This window comes from Apium graveolens, chromosome 10 (assembly GCF_009905375.1).
Source record: "Apium graveolens cultivar Ventura chromosome 10, ASM990537v1, whole genome shotgun sequence".
Taxonomy (NCBI): Eukaryota; Viridiplantae; Streptophyta; class Magnoliopsida; order Apiales; family Apiaceae; genus Apium; species Apium graveolens.
In genome coordinates, this window is record NC_133656.1 from 202038149 (window position 1) to 202057856 (window position 19708).

The 19708-nt window shown below is 34.3% G+C and overlaps 2 protein-coding genes across 2 annotated transcripts; one reads left to right on the forward strand and one right to left on the reverse strand.

The window, feature by feature from the left end:
- Positions 1-1886: 1886 nt before the first annotated feature.
- On the reverse strand, positions 1887-5105 carry LOC141690039 (putative galacturonosyltransferase-like 7). Its single transcript, XM_074494616.1, has 2 exons — positions 3393-5105; positions 1887-3104 (listed from the first exon to the last, which is right to left on the reverse strand). Exon 1 carries the CDS (start codon positions 4517-4519, stop codon positions 3428-3430), a length of 1092 nt encoding a protein of 363 aa, XP_074350717.1. The 5' UTR covers positions 4520-5105; the 3' UTR covers positions 1887-3104; positions 3393-3427.
- A 7196-nt stretch (positions 5106-12301) lies between these two features.
- LOC141691653 (putative lysophospholipase BODYGUARD 1) lies at positions 12302-14156 on the forward strand. The gene is made up of 4 exons (XM_074496419.1): positions 12302-12878; positions 13040-13368; positions 13548-13747; positions 13832-14156. Exons 1-4 carry the CDS (start codon positions 12314-12316, stop codon positions 14154-14156), a joined length of 1419 nt encoding a protein of 472 aa, XP_074352520.1. The 5' UTR covers positions 12302-12313.
- The last annotated feature ends 5552 nt before the right edge of the window (positions 14157-19708 follow it).

A 19708-nucleotide genomic window follows, 5' to 3' on the forward strand; every position in this document is an offset into this window, starting at 1 on the left:
TTAAAGGGATTATTTGACGTGATAATCAATTATTCACTTGAAATTAAATCTTTTGTGCATTGTATATGCCTTTTTTTTTTACTTACATTTTATGTTTGATGATTAATCACAGTTATATAAACTGATAAGTTGGGCTAGAAGCCACAAGGATTCAATAATAATTGAATTTCTCAGTTTTTTTTTCCTTTAGGAGCAAAATATAAGCCATCATGGAATCTAATAATTTGCACATAAGCAATATACCAATAAGACAGAAGGAGCAAGATGAGATGTGAATATTCTTTTGAGCGAAATGTGCTAATCAATTTAATACTGATGTTGATTAGTAGTATAACTTATGGGGGAAGAGAATAGCTGTATTAATTCGATGTTGACCTACATTTTAATAAAAATAAACTAATGTGAAAGGAAAGGCCATGGATTCTACGAAAGGTCTTGTTTGTGTATTTGTCCATTCTCTCCGCAGCACAAGACAAGCTTCCAACTCTCAACGACTCGTATAAAGAGTGAGAGCGAGAGAGAAATATCGATAATATCAAGAGGTGTTACGTTCTGCAAAACAAATTTGTAAAAGCCAATGGACCTGTTTCTAGCTGTAAAGGGTTTTCAAGACCCCCTCTACTTTATTTTGGTGTTACATGTGTATTATACCATTCTTCTCTCCTCTTTCTCCTCACTTTGTGCTTTAACAATACCAAAATGTCCCTCACATTTCCACCTCCAAATTATTACATACTTGCTGCATTGTTACATGTTAGAATGTTTTTTTCGAAAATTAAGATACCCGACACGACACATTCTTCGTGTCTATACTGAAATTTCAATGTTTCATTTCAAAGACAACTCCACTTCTCATTTTTTTTACAGTTTTGTTTGTTGATTATCTCTATTAAAGTACAATGAAATCATAAAACATAGCATCTCTTCAAGTTGTAAGTTAACTTGAAAACAGAATGTTGCAAGGTCTGAATTGATAGTGCTGACGAAAATCTCTAGTTGTGGTATAGAGAAAATGAGCTAAAAATGAAATGTGATGAAAATAGTTGGGGACCAAGGAGAATGGGCTCTCTATTGCTGTAGGACAACCTGTTATTCTCAACAAAGCATAAACAGAGAGAGTCTTAAAAAGATATTTCTAGCATCATGGAATATTATCATTATTATGCCTACTCTCTCTCTCTCTCTCTCTCATAATGGAAAACCACCCTGCAACCCACAATATCCATGAACAACCTACTCTATTCTCAAGTTTTACCTACATACAAATACCCACAGATATATCATCTGAGTAATTTAAAAGAAATGAAACATGTAGGATCATATGACTAGTATAGTCTAGTACAATAATGAGAGAGCAAAGTTGTGGGTCACAAATTTACATTATTAATGTTAATTAAATGGTAAATCAAACTTCAGCCTGGGGGTGAGGTGAGGTGGCCTTCATGCTAAACTTATGTCTTAATCATCTTTATCTCTCAATCTAATTTAGTTTAAGATATGCAATGCTGAAAGAGAGGTCCGGCCAACTAACAATCCACAAGCACATCCCAATCACTCATTTATGTGCTCTAAGAGAGGTGTTCTTAAACTTGATTGACTTGGACGAGTACTCGGAAATTAAAATCAATTGATTCTAATTTAAACGGGTGAGTATTCGGATGTTGAAAATTAGTACATCTCGAAAAATCGACCAAATACTCAACCGATTATTCAAAATCAACTAAGTATAACCGATTTCCGAGTTTCATAATCATAATTAAGAGTTCCAAACAATCGATCTCACGGTTTCTTGATCTTCGTGGACCAACCGACTCATGTATTATAGGTTAGGTGACGGTGGTGCCTCAATTAAGAACAAGTTAAATTAAGAAGTACACGCTAGAGAGTAATGCCAATACAAAAGGAATCATAGTCCCCCACACTCCTTTTTTATTAAATACCACTTTCTTATTTTACAATGACACCCTAGGCCCCCTTCTTCCTCATGCCACATATCCTACCCAAACAAAACTAATTCATTTCTTTTTAGGTTTCCTCAATAATTTCATTCAATAAAAACACATATGACCTGCATAGCCCATCAAGAGAGTTCTGAGTTTCAACTTTTACAACTCCGTGCACCATTTGCATTTCTGATCTTCACCGACATCCCCACATTTCCTGCATATGCGTTTCTTTTGATCTGCCTAATTATAGATAAAGAGCATTTCATCACTCTAAATTGATACATACTCATATCTTTACTTGTACTTATCTTTTCCCATTTCTCCTTTCCCTTTCGTAAATAAGGTCGCATGTTTGATTTCCCTTCCCACGTATTTGTAAGAGACGCATTGTGATTATTTATCTACGTATAATATATTATAACATATGTTTGTTTTGAACCGTTACTCAATAAAATTACAAAATAATATAATACAACATGAGAAGTTTTGTCTAACAAATATTATATATAGTCCTAGATAAGAACATGTGTTTATCGTTTAACAAAAAGAAAATATTCTTGGTTGTACATGGAAGAAACCATATAATAATACACAAGAAGGAGAAAAAGGATGGATTACTCACATAACTTCAAAAACAAAAGATGTATAAAGATCTTGTTTTCTACATCCACAAACACAATGCAAGTAGATTATAACTAAACAAAGTACAGTCTGTAAAATTGGCTGTCCCTTTTGCATTAATGATAAATCTATGGTACATTTACTAATTTTAATATTACAAGACAAAATATTCAGATATGTTTTCCAGGTACAAGATCATCACTAAATATTACAGTACTACTAGTTGGCCAACAAGACCTGACATCTAATAATAGTTGTAAACCTATCATATGTTTTTTTTACTAATTCACATCCATCTTGTGTTACTAAAGAATTTACCATGCCACCAAAATTGAACCATAACCTTCTCTGGGCCCTTTTTAATTATGCACAGTCTAGATCGCCTGAAACCAATTTTTGACCGCCTCATTTTGTCTAAATGTAATTTTGACTGATTTTTAAAAAAAAGCTAAACCACCGTGCTCACTACATTCTAGGATCTCATATCGTCTAGATACCGCTAAGGCCGCATTCTCAACTGATTTTTGAACATTAATCCTAAAACAAAAATCTTCTATTAGACTTCATATGATATGTTATGAAAAATGTGTATGTGTACAAAAATCCTGTATTTAATTACGATGCAATTGATAAACCATCGAGAGAATAGAAATTCGTCAATGGAATATTTTTTCTATTTATTATCAAATACAGGGGAGGGGACTAATAGAATAGAATACAGACGGCCTGAAAACTGGTAATCAGTTAATATTCCACAAAAAAATTAAAATTATACTGAACAGTAACATAATAAAAACAAATTTTAAGCTAACAAAAAACATTTACCGGCAATACTTCCGTTGAGTTTCAGTCCCGTTCAATCACCTCGACTGTCCGAACAAATCATAAGGGGCCCACAACATATCCAACGGACATGCTTGCTTCGAATCAAGTCGAATCCAAGGCTTACCCGACCCGCTCCAATGCAACAAACTAACCGGGCCCGGATGCAAATCTCTGCAACTCCCTCTTACATTATCACCACCTAGTCCGTGTTGATTCCACCTATGCTCAATCGGTGCCACGTGTCCAGCAAATACTAGTAAATACGGTGGCAATGACCCGAGTTCATAGATCCGTTCACTCTTCTGGATCTCCATCCATCTTTCGATTCGTCTTGTGTACCCGATACGCCTCCATTTTTCGATATCTATTACCATTACGCCTGTATTAAAATAACAAGGCTTTCGGCCCGAAAATATTCTCGAATAACGGTTATTAGACCAAAATCGCTCGGTAAAGTATTTCGTGAAATTCGCGTGACAATATTCCGGAGCTCCGATTGTCTTTTTCCCCAAATTTGTATTCCATAACTTGGAAACATCATCGACAAGTACTAAATCAGAATCCAGATATATAACGCGATTAACACAGGACGGTAATAAATCGGAGAGATAATTTCTGGCATAATTGAGAGGCTGTTCGAGAGCTTGTCGAACCGAAGATGAAATTAAGGTCCTAACAAGATCCGGATTGAAGAAATAGACCTTAAAATTCAGCTCACTGAATGTCGACGAAATCAAATTGTCCAAATTCATTTCCGAGACGAGAAAATGAAAGAAGATATTTTCAGGACACATGGAGTGTTGTAAAATTGAGTGTACAGCTGCAATTGAGCCACGGAGATACTCGATATCGAGAGTAATCGCTACATGGACAAGATAAGGATCACAGACACTTAGTTTCCCCAATTTTGAGCTTCTGCATTCGTCTGCATTGCGGAAATGTGAAGCTCTCCGAAACGAGAACTTGTTGACCGTGTTTTTAATCTCCGTGCTTAATTTTGTATTATGATCTTCGATATTTGAAGATCTGATTGCTTCGGCTGGAGGATAGGACTGAAGAGACGGAGATAAAACAATCATAATCATAGCAGCGGAGATGAAGCCGGAGAATCTCATTAACCAGAGCATTTTGTAATCTCTTTTTCTTCTTCGAGTTTTAATCTTCTTATTTAATTGTAGATATAAAAGAGACTCCGGAGAGAATGAAGATAGCAAGAACGCTAAGGTTCCTCTGAGGTCCGCCAGAGTTATGTTTGATATAGACTTGTGTTTAGTAATCCATGCTGCGACGACGGAGCGTCGCAGTGAAGTGTAGTAAGGAATTGTGGTGTGTGTTTTTGTCGGGGGAGAGGTTAGTAGTTGAGTATGTTGAAATGCTTTGCTATGTTCACCATTGAAATACAAGGAGAGGAGAAAGGTGTTTTTTATTGGGTTTTCTCTTTGTTTAGAACAGGTACAGCACAGATGAGAGAGAGAGAGTTTTATATGTGTTTTGTATGTATGATAAATGAGGGAGAGAGAAAGATTTTTATATAAGTGTGTGTTGTGTGTGTAGGATAAAGAAGGGGAGGAAGACAATAATTTTGATATAGAAAAGGGAAGGGGAGGAGTAATTTAGAATAGGAGGAGCAGAGGAAGAGAGGCGGAGAGAGAGATGGGAGAGAGACGAGAGAGATAGGGGAGAGAGAGAGAGAGAGGGAGAAACAGCTGGAATTGTTGTCATCAAACATAATGACAGCTGAATATCTTAGGCCTAGGTGCCACCACAGGCTTCTGCACTGTACACATGGACACTTATGCACGTCACCTTTTTCTATGTTTTGATTTTCAGTCTTTTCTTCTTGATTTTAGGTTACAGTTACATAATTTATGATCATAGATAAGGATGACAAAAAGCTAGATATTGAATTAAAAATTTATTTAAAATTTTAAAACGTAATCATTGTAAAATTTTGAATATCTCAAAGCAAAAATGTAAAAGATTTGAAGTTCAAATTTTGAACAAATAAGAATCATAGAAAATATAGATTATTATTAAAATGTGTATCATATATTGTGTGTTTATAATACAAAGTTCTAAATGTTAGTGAAATAACAAAGTAAAATTATTTTCCTTTATAAAAATATATAATAAATTATAAAACATAAATTTGTAAATTGAAGAATAATTTTTCATATTAACAAAAATATCATAATTTTTTAACCTTCAAAAAAGTAATTGTGATCATTTTGAGGACCATTTTTTTCGATGTAAATTTTCGAAATTAATCATGTGGTAAAATTAATTACTCCTTCTATTCTAACCATTTTTTTATATTTTTTTTTTGGAATTTCTCTTTTCAATTTTTTACATTTCAAATTTTTTTAAAAATAGTAAAGTTTTTATAATATAAAAAGTAAACTATTACACTATTTATCTCCACTATATCCTAATATATATAAAATATTAATCGATCTCATAATTTTACTCAATTTATTAACTTACCACCGTATCTTATCACTTTTCTTGACCTCAATGACCAATACAAATGTTTTACTCAATTTTTTAACTTGCCATCATTATTTTATCACTATTTTTGAGAGTTGAAATCAATACAAATATAAACAAATAGTTGGGAATGAGTAATAAAATAAACACCTAGGTAAAAGTTGAATAGGGCGGTCGTGCATCCGCTGGAATTTGATAATTGAATTGTACGTCTGTGCAGTAGTACCCTACTATTTCAGTGGTAATTGGCAGAGTGACTAGCTGTAGAATGAAAACTATGAGTACCAATATTTTCAGTTTTTACACCATGTATTCGAAATTGATCCACGAACAGCTATATCTCCCATAGCCTCTCTAAATAAATTCATAAATAAAAATTAAAGAATTTAATGCACCAAGATTTTTAGCAGCCCTTAAATCTGCTATATCGTTGCAAGCAATTAAAAATTATAAGTATATAATTAAATGCAAAATTTTACGCAAACTATTTAACTAAATAAAAAATGAATGACGCACTGACATATATCTTAGTCATTGTAGCCGTTGGATTACTCAGTCTTTAGAGTACGTCGCAGCCACTTGACCCGGTCCTCCATTTTTTACGTTTATTTTTTCTATGTTCACACTTACACTCCCACCAATCTAGAAATTATTTTATCGTTATTGTAATATCCTCAACCACGATATAATTACATGAAGTTTAAACATATCAGGACGACGAAATCAGGATGTAAATTTATCGAAATTAAAATTTTAAGAACAAGCATTGGGATTGGGAAGTAAATTAAATGATTTGTTTAACAATTAACAATCATTAAGTGTTTGCATTGTATATGCTAATTCTTTTGCATAGTAGTTAATTGTTTTAACGAGAGAAAGAGTTAATAAGTCGTTTGATTCAAGATGTGTTATCAGGTTCAAATCAAAAATCGGGTTAAAGTGTTATAGTAATCAGCTGAAATCATGTGTTTGATTGAGTAATGTAATAAATATGTTTAATTATAAATATGTTAAATCAATAATTTTAATTTAATTAAATATATTAATTTAATTATTAATTTAATATATTTTAGCTTCATAGATTTTTTTAGTACTAAACATGTATATTTAATTATTTAAATTAAAATTAAAATTGTGAAATAAAAATTGATACTCATATCCCTCTCTTGGGGATGAAAAACTCATATTTTTGGGGTTTGAGTAATGAGTATGAAATTCTATTTTTCTAAAGTAAATGTCAGGTATTGGATTAAAATGGCTGAAACTCATATTTGATTCCAGAATTTGGGGACACAAACGACCGCGACTACGAATTGACCGTAACGATGTTGAGTGAATGTGTTTCATAATATTTGTTTAATCAAATTGCTCATACTTTAGCAAGATAAATAATTAGTTTCAATTAGAAAAACTCTTCAAAGTTGTCCTTTCAAAAATTAGGGGATGGGTTTAAATCTTTGTTTCAGTTAATTAGTCACAAACATCAACATAAGAAAAGTTATGTAGTCAAATCTTTATATGATCAAATCATCTACTAGTATTGTTTTTTTTTTAAAAAAATCCAAACTTCCAAACACCGCTAATATAATTTGTGCAAAAAGTACAAATTCTGATGAACTGAATTTAATAAAAAGTTCTGGGAGGTTAAAATGTCAATATCATTCTCATGGCGTTTTGGTTGATTTAAATAAAAGAAAAAAGAGTATCGAGGTTAAATACTAAAGGCGTTGTCGGTGCAGCCATACACACGTGTATAATGCTTAAGTAAGCAAAACATAGAGTTTATGTGTTTTAAGTTAGTTGAAATAAATCAATGTATAATGTCGACCAAGGAACTTTTCAAGAGCATTATTCAATATTTTATGTGATTTGAAGAAGTGCCTTCCTAGACCTAGAATTATAAAGTTTGAGTGATTACAAATTCGAAATAATCTCAAATGAAATTCGATCTTATACAAAAAATGAAAAAAGTTTGAATAGAAATCATGTTCGTCCGACCCGTGGTTCTAAAACAGATTTTATTAGGAGAAGTATGATATAACCCGATTTGATTTTTAAAAATACCCGATTTTATATATTTAAAAACAGGCTTTTTAAAGATAAGATTGATGGATTTTATAACATCTATAATATGTATATTTTATATTTCGCAGTTTCTTCGTTAAGCAGAATATATTGGATATGTTTATTTTAATTGGATATATTTGGTTTGATTTGATTATACAATATAGTTTTCAAATGGTTTGAAGGAAAAGAGCAAGCAAACCTAACTAAATTAACAAATGATTGTCATGAAAAGTGCATATCACCGAAAAGAATACACCTGCAACTGATTTATTATTATTTTAGTACCATTTAAATGTAAACCCTTTTTTTTCTTCTATATAAAGAGACTAAAAAAGGTTTGGGAGTAAAGAATAGAACATTCAACGACTTGGGCTGTACACTAAATCAAAACATATGCAAAGCCTGCTTCAGGGAAAAGGTATCATCATCATCCCATGCTTCTTTATAAGTCGTCCTTTTATTATTTTATTCACAATGGGTTCTAAATAATTTAATTATTTTCAATCCCGAAGATAACTTTCTTTTTATTCACGAGTACAAAGAAAGAGTGAATTTTACACTATGAACAAGTGCGCCTCCACTTGCTGGCAAAAAAGCATATTGTTAGGATTCACCAACACAAGGAAGCCTTTTTATTCATAAACCACGATTTGATACTATCAATGCTATCATCCAGTTTGAAGTGCTGCTGTAATGAAGCATCCTGTTCATCTAAATGCAGATAGTTTCGAGTGTAATCTCTAGTAAAAATAAAATTCCGGGTAACATAGTTCATATATAACGAACACATGTTTATTCAGTGACTGAAAAAATTGTAAGAAAATTTGAAAACCGTAATAAAATTTGAATTACATAAACCAAATTCGGCCCAAGCATGTGGACTCCGCAATTAGAGGATGCAATCATATAGATATTGCGATTTCAAATACCATCATGGCATGGCTTGGCCCAACCTGGGTAGGACAAGGTGCCCCTGTGTGCAACGATCATCAAATAAGTGGATACAATTCAATCATAAGTAGCAGCATTGCTAATCATGTATTAGATTTCATAACCAAATAGCAGATATTGGAATTGATCATATCCCCTCAATTCACATACACTAAATATTGTAATAAAATGTACAGATACTGAAATTGATATTATAATTAAATATATAGATATCGGAATTGATCTCACAAACGATAATATACGATCTGTAATCACTTGTTAATCTTCTTAGTTGCAGCACGCTTGGAAGATTTCTTCATCTTCTTCTCTTCGAATTCCAATCCTTTATTGTTCTTGACTTTCTTCTTCAACACATCAGGAGTCTTGACTTGACTCAACCTCTTCATTTTTTTCGGTTCGGTTTCAGAGGACTTGTTGATCATTTGACTCGCATCCTTCAAATTCACGACTCCTGGTTTCTTGGCAATTCTTTTCTTTAGCACATCAGGAGTCTTAATTTCACTCAATTTCTTCATTTTCTTCGCTTTCTCAGCAGCCTTTTTGGTTTCTTTTGTTGTCACGGATTGTTTAACCATTTTTGTTAGAAATCACAATATCGTTGTTGATGATCTGAAGTATCTATAGACGTTGATACACAATTGAAAGGGGTTCAGGGCTTCATATATAGAGAGGTAAGGTTTTCAAATTTTTTTGAAAAGATATCCGTTGGATACCTGAATTGCTAAGTGCGTGGACTTGTGGTAGTTACTTGGCCCAATTAGTTTGTGGATCTGGTATATTCAGAAAATATTAAACGGTTGACAAATAACGTTTCAAACGGTTCACATATTTAACGTGACAAACTTTAATTAATGATGACACAAAATTAGCCGGGCTTACCCGAATTCACATTGTTCGTCGTGTGAGCGTCACGAAAGACCTGCTTTTATAATTCAATATTATGGATTTTTTATGTAAGAACATAATTTTATTATTTTGGCAATATATGTCAATTAATCTAATGTAACTCCTAACACTATTTGCAGCTATAATTGAGTGAATGTACTTTGCGTTAAATTATTTAAGGTTTTAAGTATATTGTAAGATGGATTAAAAGTGATTTTAGCTACAAATTTACAAATTTGTATGTTTACAATGGAAACAAGTTCCAATTGAGGGAAGCAACTTTGATTTGTTGCTCTGTATATCAGCCAAAAATGACCTGTTACAACTTTGTTTTGTTTAGTACCATCTGATGACTGATGCAAAACACTATCAACTACCCGGATTCCGGACTGAAATGTTGTTGAATGCAGGTCAGATGCAACAACATGTGAAAATTTTGTAATGTTAGTCGGAGACGTAAGAGCATCTCCAAGAGACTCCTTATCTCTACTCTAAAAATAATACTAATATTGACGCCTAGTGTGTTAATGCGGGTTATTTTCAACAATGCTTTTTATATAAACTTTTAATTAATTTTTTAATATTAAATGGAAGTTGAATTCATAAAAAACAAAAGATAGTGGAGAGAGAAAGAGATTGTTTTCATTAATATATAATATAATATTATTTAAGAGTAGGAAAGAAGCTCTTAAGAGTGAGGAGAGAGAGGAGACTATTAGTGAATTTAAGAGTTGCTAAGAGTCTTTTGGAGTGAAAGAAATCATCTTACTCTTAGTGATATATTTATTGTTCATGATATTTGCAGAGTTTTATCAAGCGGAATGAAGAAATTGGATAACGTAGATCATAAGAATAACTTGTATACGGTGCTGAATTTTTTTAGATGAAATGAACTAATCGACTTGAATCTAAAAGGATTAAGCATAATTGACATGCAGCATAAACTAAGTAATCGACATTCAAATATTAAATAAACCAAACCAAACCAAAAATATCCGTTTACATTATATATTAAAACAAATTACGTAGATATTAGAAATTGAACATATTCCTCACGCTATGCATAATATCCATTATTTCTTAGTTGCATCACGCTTTGATGATTTCTCCTTCTTCGTCTTCTTCACTTCATCATCTGATCCTTCATTTTCCCTGGACTTTTCCTTTTGTACATCGGGACTCTGGATTTTGTTACCCTTGATTTTAGGTGGCTTCATGAGAAGCATTTTCATAGGAGCAAGTGGTGTCTTTAATTGACTCAGTCTCCTTTTTATGAGTCTTGTTTTAGGAGAAGAGCTCGCTAATTCTCTCTGCTCTTCATTTCTTATATCAAAGAGCTTGTTAGTCGTTCTTTTCTTCTCAGCTGCTGGAGTCTTGGTTTCACTAGCTTTCTTCATTTCCACAGTTTTGTTACCCGGCTTATTAATATTTTTAGTTGAAGCTGATTGTTTAGCCATTTTGTTAGCATTTTCTTGTCAAATGATCTGAACTATTTATAGAGGCTGATATGGTCTACTGGTCCAGGGGTTAAGAATTTTGAATTTAAGTTTTTCCGGGAAGTGAAGAACTTGCTGCACGGATATCCAATAGTCATCTTGTTCTCTGTGAACATTGATTATTTTACGAAAAAATTGTAATAACTAATTGGACACGGAAGACTAATTTGTAAAAATTAATCGACAAAATCAAACGGAACTTGATTACCAAACATGAATATGATTGAATTCGATAAAATGATATTCACTTGGATTTATGTGATTTTGTCATTTTTTAAATGTTCACGCCTAAGAAGTGATAGAGAAGTCATATGGCCTCCATAAATGGGGGGCAGGGTGTTTTTGGTTCGTAGGGTCTTAATCCGTAGTTGAGGATTTGAAAGTATAACATACAGTTTGCCCAGATACACCATTGATAAAAAAGATACAAAGTTATATACTGTAAGTTCACGGTACATTTGTATTGTATGCACATGAAAATCATCTTGACATTTAGTAACTTTTACATTTTCTACACATGGCCTTTTATAGATGTTTTACTTTCACAGTTATGGAAGGAGGCTACGATAAGTTCTGAAAATGGACCAAGTATTTATCCGTGAGAGACATGACTTACCAAGAACAAGAAATCCTTAAATTGTCCAAATACAACTAAACAAATAAAACTTCAAAGAAAACCAAGATATTCCCGTATATAGTACTTATTCTCTTTGTTACCGATTTTTCTTTGATTATTAGTATTGTTTTATGTTGATGATTGTTAAATCAGTAGGTGATAAACACCAAAACATGATGATGATATTTCTGATGTTATGTCCTTCTAACTCCAACTTTTAGGCAGATTAACGTTGTGTTTCCCGCCTTACCATTCCAATCAAAAGAAGCATCTGCACACTTTTTTAGCACATAAATCTCACGACTCGTTGCGATTTAGATTTATAAGTTACTACTGGTATACTAGCTACGCCAGAGTACTAACCCATTTTGATTTTGTTTGTGGTGGCCTGGCTGCTGGTGGATGCTTGTTTGCTCTGAATGGCTGTGTCGATGGACAAATACGTGTCAGTTTTATCACTCATGATCGAGTTTATGAGCCTCATTGTATTCTCCATTCTTGACCTTGTTGATTTCCTTCTCTGTTACACGTACAAAGTTGCAGACTTCAGTTTTGAAGCGGAATGTAAGCCATGCTATTGCTTTTCAACAACCAAAGAGGCCATACCCGATAATGGCAACATTTTACTCTCTGAACGTGTAGAGTCGAAGAAAACTGGCTGTCTTTCTTCCTCCAAGTTGCAGCAAGATGGAATCTCGGACACTCTCTACACTCGCTCATCATTAATCTCTAAGCTATCAACATTAACAATTGTCAGTCACCTTAAAACTGAGACGATTAGTGCTGTGATACAACAAATAGCTAAGTTCATGAAAGGACGATTCACTTCCACCAACTTCAACATTATTGAAATGCTACAAGGTAAGATCGGAGGCAAACAATCTCATCCCCTTCCAAGATGGTCAGATTGTGATTGTGAAACATGCAATGCTTGGTCCTTTTCTACCAGTGACACTCTCTTTTTAAAAGCTGAAGGAACATTAGGTAATAAAGGATTTACATTTGTTAGGATTTACTTGTTGAATTTATAAAAAAAACTACTCTGGCAATGCAGATATTTGAAATTTGAAGTGCATTTCCTAATTTATTGTGTATAGAGTATGTTCTTACTAGCTAGATAGTAATATTTCGACATTGTGCATCAGATAATGCAGAAGAGAATGTGATATTTATTCATGGATTTATCTCATCCTCCGCATTCTGGACAGAAACTCTGTTTCCTAACTTCTCAAAATCAGCAAAATCAAGGTACAGGCTTTTTGCAATTGATCTGTTAGGTTTCGGAAAGAGTCCAAAACCAAATGATTCATTGTACACTATATGGGAGCATTTAGAGATGATTGAGAGATCAGTTCTTGAACGCAACAAAGTCAAGTCGTTTCACATAGTAGCACATTCTTTGGGGTGCATTATAGCTCTTGCTCTTGCTGTAAAGTATCCCGACTCAGTCAAATCCCTAACTTTAGTCGCACCAGTGAGTATATTTTTTCCCCTTATTTCAACAGACTCACACATCCACCTTGTTTTTGACATAATTTGAATCCTCAACCTCCTCTGGAGGTAAGGGGGGAGATATCGTTTTTTAACCTTTCTACAGCATTTTTAATCAGAAAATGGAAAAAACTGATTTAATATCTAAATGAATATGGACAGCCGTACTTCAGAGCACCAAAAGGAGAAGAAGCAACACAATATGTGATGCGAAAACTGGCACCAAGGCGAGTTTGGCCAATGATTGCATTTGGAGCGTCGATTGTTTGCTGGTATGAACATATAGGTCGTACAATTTGTCTTGTCATATGCAAGAACCATAGAGTCTGGGAATTTCTCATCAGACTACTTACTAGGAACAGGTGAAACAAGTCTCGTGCATATCTAACTATACACCTTGATGTAATTGTTGTGTTATCAGTTGTTGACGATATTTAATTTATTAGGATGAGGACGTACTTGATTGACGGATTTTTTTGTCATACACATAATGCTGCGTGGCATACACTCCACAATATCATCTGCGGAACTGCTGGTAAAATGGAAGCTTATTTAGATGTCCTTCAGAAAAACATGACATGCAATGTCAATATATTCCATGGCAGAGATGATGAACTTATCCCCGTCCAATGTAGCTACAATGTACAATCCAGGGTTCCTCGTGCCCGAGTTCACATTAAAGAAAAAAAAGATCATATAACCATTGTTGTTGGAAGACAGAAAGCCTTTGCCAGAGAACTCCAGGAAATATGGAATTCTTCTTGTGATTGATTTTGTAGTTCATGAGTGCATTTTTAGTTTAAAACGGTACTTACCTACACACCTGACACGTCTCCAGACGTAGAATAACCTAGTTACAATGTTAGACAGAGAATTATGTCATGGAGGTGAAGTACTTGGCATACACACCCCTGAACAAACAGATTAAGTATACAGAGAATTATGTTGAACAATATAGATCATGTTGAGACATTTCTTCGACACCTTAAGGTTTCAGAGTCACAGATTACCTAACAAATTTGACTACTACAGTCAATGCTAGTTCAGTATTGCTCATTAGGGAAGTACGCAAGTAGCTACAGAACAAATTCGGGTTTTCTCCATCACCACACTATGTACTGGTTCCCTCATTAGTGGAGTAGCTACAAAACAAATTCGGATTTTTATATCTGCCACACTACATACTGGTTCTCCAAACCATGCCACTCTTTACTCTGCATATTGTCATGATTCTTCAATTATTATACATGTACAACATGAAACCAGATTTAAAAAGATCCAGTAAGTGGGCAATATGTATCCAATACACAAGTAATGCTCCAGTGTCCAACTTTCCAACCCCTGGAGCTAGTTCATGACTTGGGGATCTTGGTTGTCACAGACAATACTAGCGCCACTCCCACAAAGTCTTGGAGCTAGTTCATGTCTTGGAGCTAGTCCACCACGCCTAGGCGCGTTCTGCCCTAATCATGTGCTTCCAAGCTTTTTTATCATAAGACCGTCTTTCATAAAACACCCCCTCAAAGTTGGGCGTGTTGGGCTTGCTAAGAAGACCTAACTCCACATTAGTATGCTATTGTCCGCTTTGGGCCGAGCCCGCACGAGTTTGTTTTTGGGCACCTCCCAAAATGCCTCATACTAGTGGAGTTATCTGGCTGCTTATATTTTAGCATACTGCCCCTCCCACAAACGATGTGGGACAGCTCCTAACAATCTCCTCCTTCACACATCAGGCTCGACACCTGCCGACTCTACCTCCTTTAGTGTGACCAGGCTCCCCCTCGACCCATACTGGAAGTCCATCTGGCTATCTGGCTCCCCTTAGACCCATACTGGAAGGCCCATCTGCCTCGCCCATTAGCCCATCCGGAGGTAGCCCATCTGCCGCTTCCTATGTTCATTCTGGAGCCCACATGAGATTGTTATGGACCGTTAATAACCTGAAGCTCTGATATCACTTGTTGGGCTTGCTAAGTAGACCTAACCCCACATTAGTATGATATTGTCCGCTTTGGGCCGAGTTCGCACGGGTTTGTTTTTGGGCACCTCCCAAAAGACCTCATACTAATTGGAGTTGTCTAGCTGCTACTATCCTACCAAACCGCCCCTTCCACAAACGATGTGGGACAAATCCTAACAGGGCGCGCCCTGTATGCCTTGACGCGTCCTCACCTTCTACAATGCAATATCGAGTCTGTAATTAATCTGCGTTTGACCCGAGTTATTCCAATACCAAAATTCGGGTATAAGACAAAACATCAACCTTAATTACTTTGTAATCATCATCATGATACCCGAAACATAAAGAAGTTCTCCCTGGACGTTCCGACAGTGGTTTGAATTCACATGGTGGAGTAATAAGCTTCCTCCCTGATCTGATGGTGGGATTATAAAAATATATCAGATATTGGTCAAGATGTAAGAGACTTTCATGACCAGAAATACATAGTAGCCCGTCACAAATTCCGTAAACCTCCAACACTTATATTTTGAATTTGCACAACTTAATTGTTAATCGGAAACATTACGTTGATTTACATAGCGAAAACTTGGAGGATTAACGTAATTGTGTAGAAGATATTTGTTAGCGTCTTTCGATATTTTTTGATGAGCAACATGGGCTTTTGATGAAGGTCTTTACTACTAATGACTTAATCCCATAATTTGCAAACACACCTCCATTGTGCAAGACGTACACTTAACCGGTTGTGGTAAGAAAATATTCACCAACAATTCTTCTTGTTCCCGTATTGCATTATATGTGACTCCCATGCAATGAATTGATGAGTTGAGTAACTAGAAGGCTGTAAAAATTTTACTAAAGAAAATTATGCCTGTATTGGTGGAGCCAATGAGGAGGGGCCAAATTTTTTCACTAAGAAAATTCTATAATATTTGTTTTTTAAAAAAAAGTTGATTTCAAGATTTAAAATAAAATTATGATGCAACAAATAAAACTAAAAACATAATTAGATTAGTATCATAATTTGTTGTGAGTAACTATGATTTGGCTCATTTATTTTTTAATTTTTTTTTTTTTTTACAATTGATCTTGATGAGTTTTGGACTGTGTTTTAATAATCATGAATGGATATGAGTTTAGAGTTTTTGATAACAAGGACTTGGAGAGTAAGTAGAAAATAGGTAAAAAAATTGGCACAATTTCAGGGAGGGTCCAGACCTATGCTGGCCGGTAGGGGTGGCAATATGGACTGAAACCCATTTACCCAACCCAAACCGATCCATCTTTTAGGGTCTTGGATCAATTTAAAATCACATATTAAATATCGATTTGGATTGGGTCAAAGAACAGATATTTTTGGTTTGGTTAGGGTCTAAAACTGTGATTACCCATATTACCCATATTTTATGAAACTTCAATCCATTCACTTGAAATGACTCTCAAAATTGGGCATTTCACTGATTCACGTGGGCTGTTATAGGAGGCCGAATTGATGATGGCTGAGTTGACCCAGTAACTCGATAAAAAATTAGTTTATATTTTATGTGTAAGCTTTTTTTGGTTGGGTGTTCTATAACTTAGTTGTATGTATATGTGTATATACATGTCCTTATATATTTGTGTGTATCTGAAGCTTGTAACGACCGACATCCCAAACTAATTTGCTTTGTGAAATATGTGGGTTCCATTCATAAAAAAATAATCTAATAATAATATTTTCACGAAGTCTCTGGTGATGTAAAAGATGGTACAAAGTACAAACTTTTTTTATATAGCATTGTGGAGTTATTATTTTAGCCTTTAGTTTCATATTACATCATATCTAAATTTGAAATAATATATTTTGTTATTCTATCAAAATAATTGTGAGAAAAATAGTTTACCCAAATTTTGACCCGGAACCATTATAACGCAAACCAAATTTAACCCTATTGTAGAAAAATTGAGGATAACTTGGATTATTCTGAAGCCTTGATAAATAATTTCAGATTGAAACAATTTGGTGGTTATCCAAACTTTTCAACCGGATAAAATCAGAATATAAGAACAGAGAATGATATATTTTGTGTGAATTCAACAACCAACCTTTTGTTTTTTTCTATCTCAATGACCAAATCTGTTGCAAGTATTATATAGGTGTCCAAAAGACATGTCCTAAGACACGTCCATACATGTCCAAAAGACATGTCCTAAGACACATCCATACATGTCCAAAAGACATGTCCTAAGACACATCCATACATGTCTAAAAGACATGTCCTAAGACACATCCTTTGAGGTATGCGGTTGTGTCTAAAAGACATGTCTTTTCACATTAACACGAACCCCCGCCAATACCGAAAATCATAATAAACTCAAACAAGCATGCACTCCGCACTCTCCCGACTTATTTGATGAAATATTACAATCACATTGGTCAACTAGTTAATCCAATTATACTAAAATATCTAACAATTCTCCCCCATTTAAGTGTAATCCATGATTAACTAAACAAAATCACAACAAACAACAAATTTATGCATAAATAAAATATCATGACGATTGAATTTCATATTAGTATATTACACATTCCAGATATTCAAATATCAAGGTATCACAACTGATTGAACCTCTGTTATTAATAATGAATACATGAAGATAATATACACATAAAATTACATTCTCAAATGTTCTCACTTGATACTATCTTTTACTAGCCTTGTGTCCTAATCCTTCATAAGCATAATAAAGTCAAGTCCTAACTTCTTGAAGCGGCTAAACTTCATGCTCACATAGGTAGCTCTTTTATTCTTGCACCTGCATATGCAATTTTTCAAAAGAACTATTAAGAAGATAAACTTCAACCTCCTCAACTTGCAGGTCTGAACACATACCTTGGGATGATACTATTAATGTGTTCCAATCTCTAGATGTTAAGCTTTCTGCATTGAATTCAACATCTAATGTCATATTAGATGGGAATCGGGTATCTCAACATGAGAAATTTTAGATGGACTTTAATCCCACCCCTACAGCCGAATTATGCACAAGATCTCTTCTCAACCCTTTGGTCAAATGATCGGCTAAATTATTTTGAGTTCTTATAAACTCCACTGATATAACACCATGCATGATAAGCTCTCGAATCATGTTGTGTCTAACACCTAAGTGTCTAGACTTGCCTTTGTACACTTCTCTATAAGCATTAGCCAAGACAGACTCACTATCACATCTGATAGATATGGGAGATATCGGTTTAGGCCACAATGGAATTTCATAAATCAGATTTCTTAGCCATTCAGCTTCTTTACCAGCAGCTGATAATGCTACAAACTCAGATTCCATTGTTGAGTTAGTAATGCAACTCTGTTTTTTTGATGCCCAAGAAATAGCACATCCCCCAAGAAGGAATACCCAACCACTCGTGGAAGAATGATCTTCTTTATCACAAATCCAACTTCCATCCGAATGACCTTCAAGAATCGAAGGAAATCCAGTATAAGTCAAACCATAATCCATGGTTCCTTTTAAGTACTTGAAAACTCGGCTTAAAGCTTGCCAATGATGTGAACTTGGTTTGCTAGTAAACCTACTAAGCTTACCAACAACATAGGCTATATATGGCCTAGTGCTTATCATGGCATACATGAGGCTACCAATCGCTCTTGAGAATTCAAGTTGAGATACTACAACTCCTTTACTAGATACTAGCTTAAGACTAGGATCAATAGGAGTGCTAACTGGAGAACAATTATTAAAGTTAAATCTTTTCAGAATCTTCTCAATATAATGAGATTGAGAAATTGAAATACTATTTTTCGTACGCTTGATCTTTATACCAAGAATCACCTCAGCCTCTCCCAAGTCTTTCATGTCAAAATTAGATGACAAAAATTTCTTGGTTTTATCCACTTGATTTTGGTCAGTACCAAAAATCAACATATCATCTACGTATAAGCAAATTATAACTCCTAAACTAGAAGCATCAAACTTTCTATATACACATTTGTCTGCTTGGTTAAGAAGAAAACCATTAGACAAAACCACACTATCAAATTTTTGATGCCAATCTTTTGGTGCTTGTTTAAGACCATACAAAGATTTCTTCAATTTACACACCTTGTGCTCACTACCAGGCATAACAAACCCTTCCGGTTGTTTCATATAATTCTCCTCCTCTAATTCACCATTCAAGAATGCAGTTTTTACATCCATCTGATGAATTACAGGGTTGTGTATAGATGCAAGTGCTATCAACAACCTGATAGTAGAAATCCTAGCAACAGGAGCATAAATATTAAAGTAATCAATACCTTCTTTTTGTCTATAGCCTTGTATAACCAATCTGGCTTTAAATTTGTCTATGGTACCGTCCACTTTC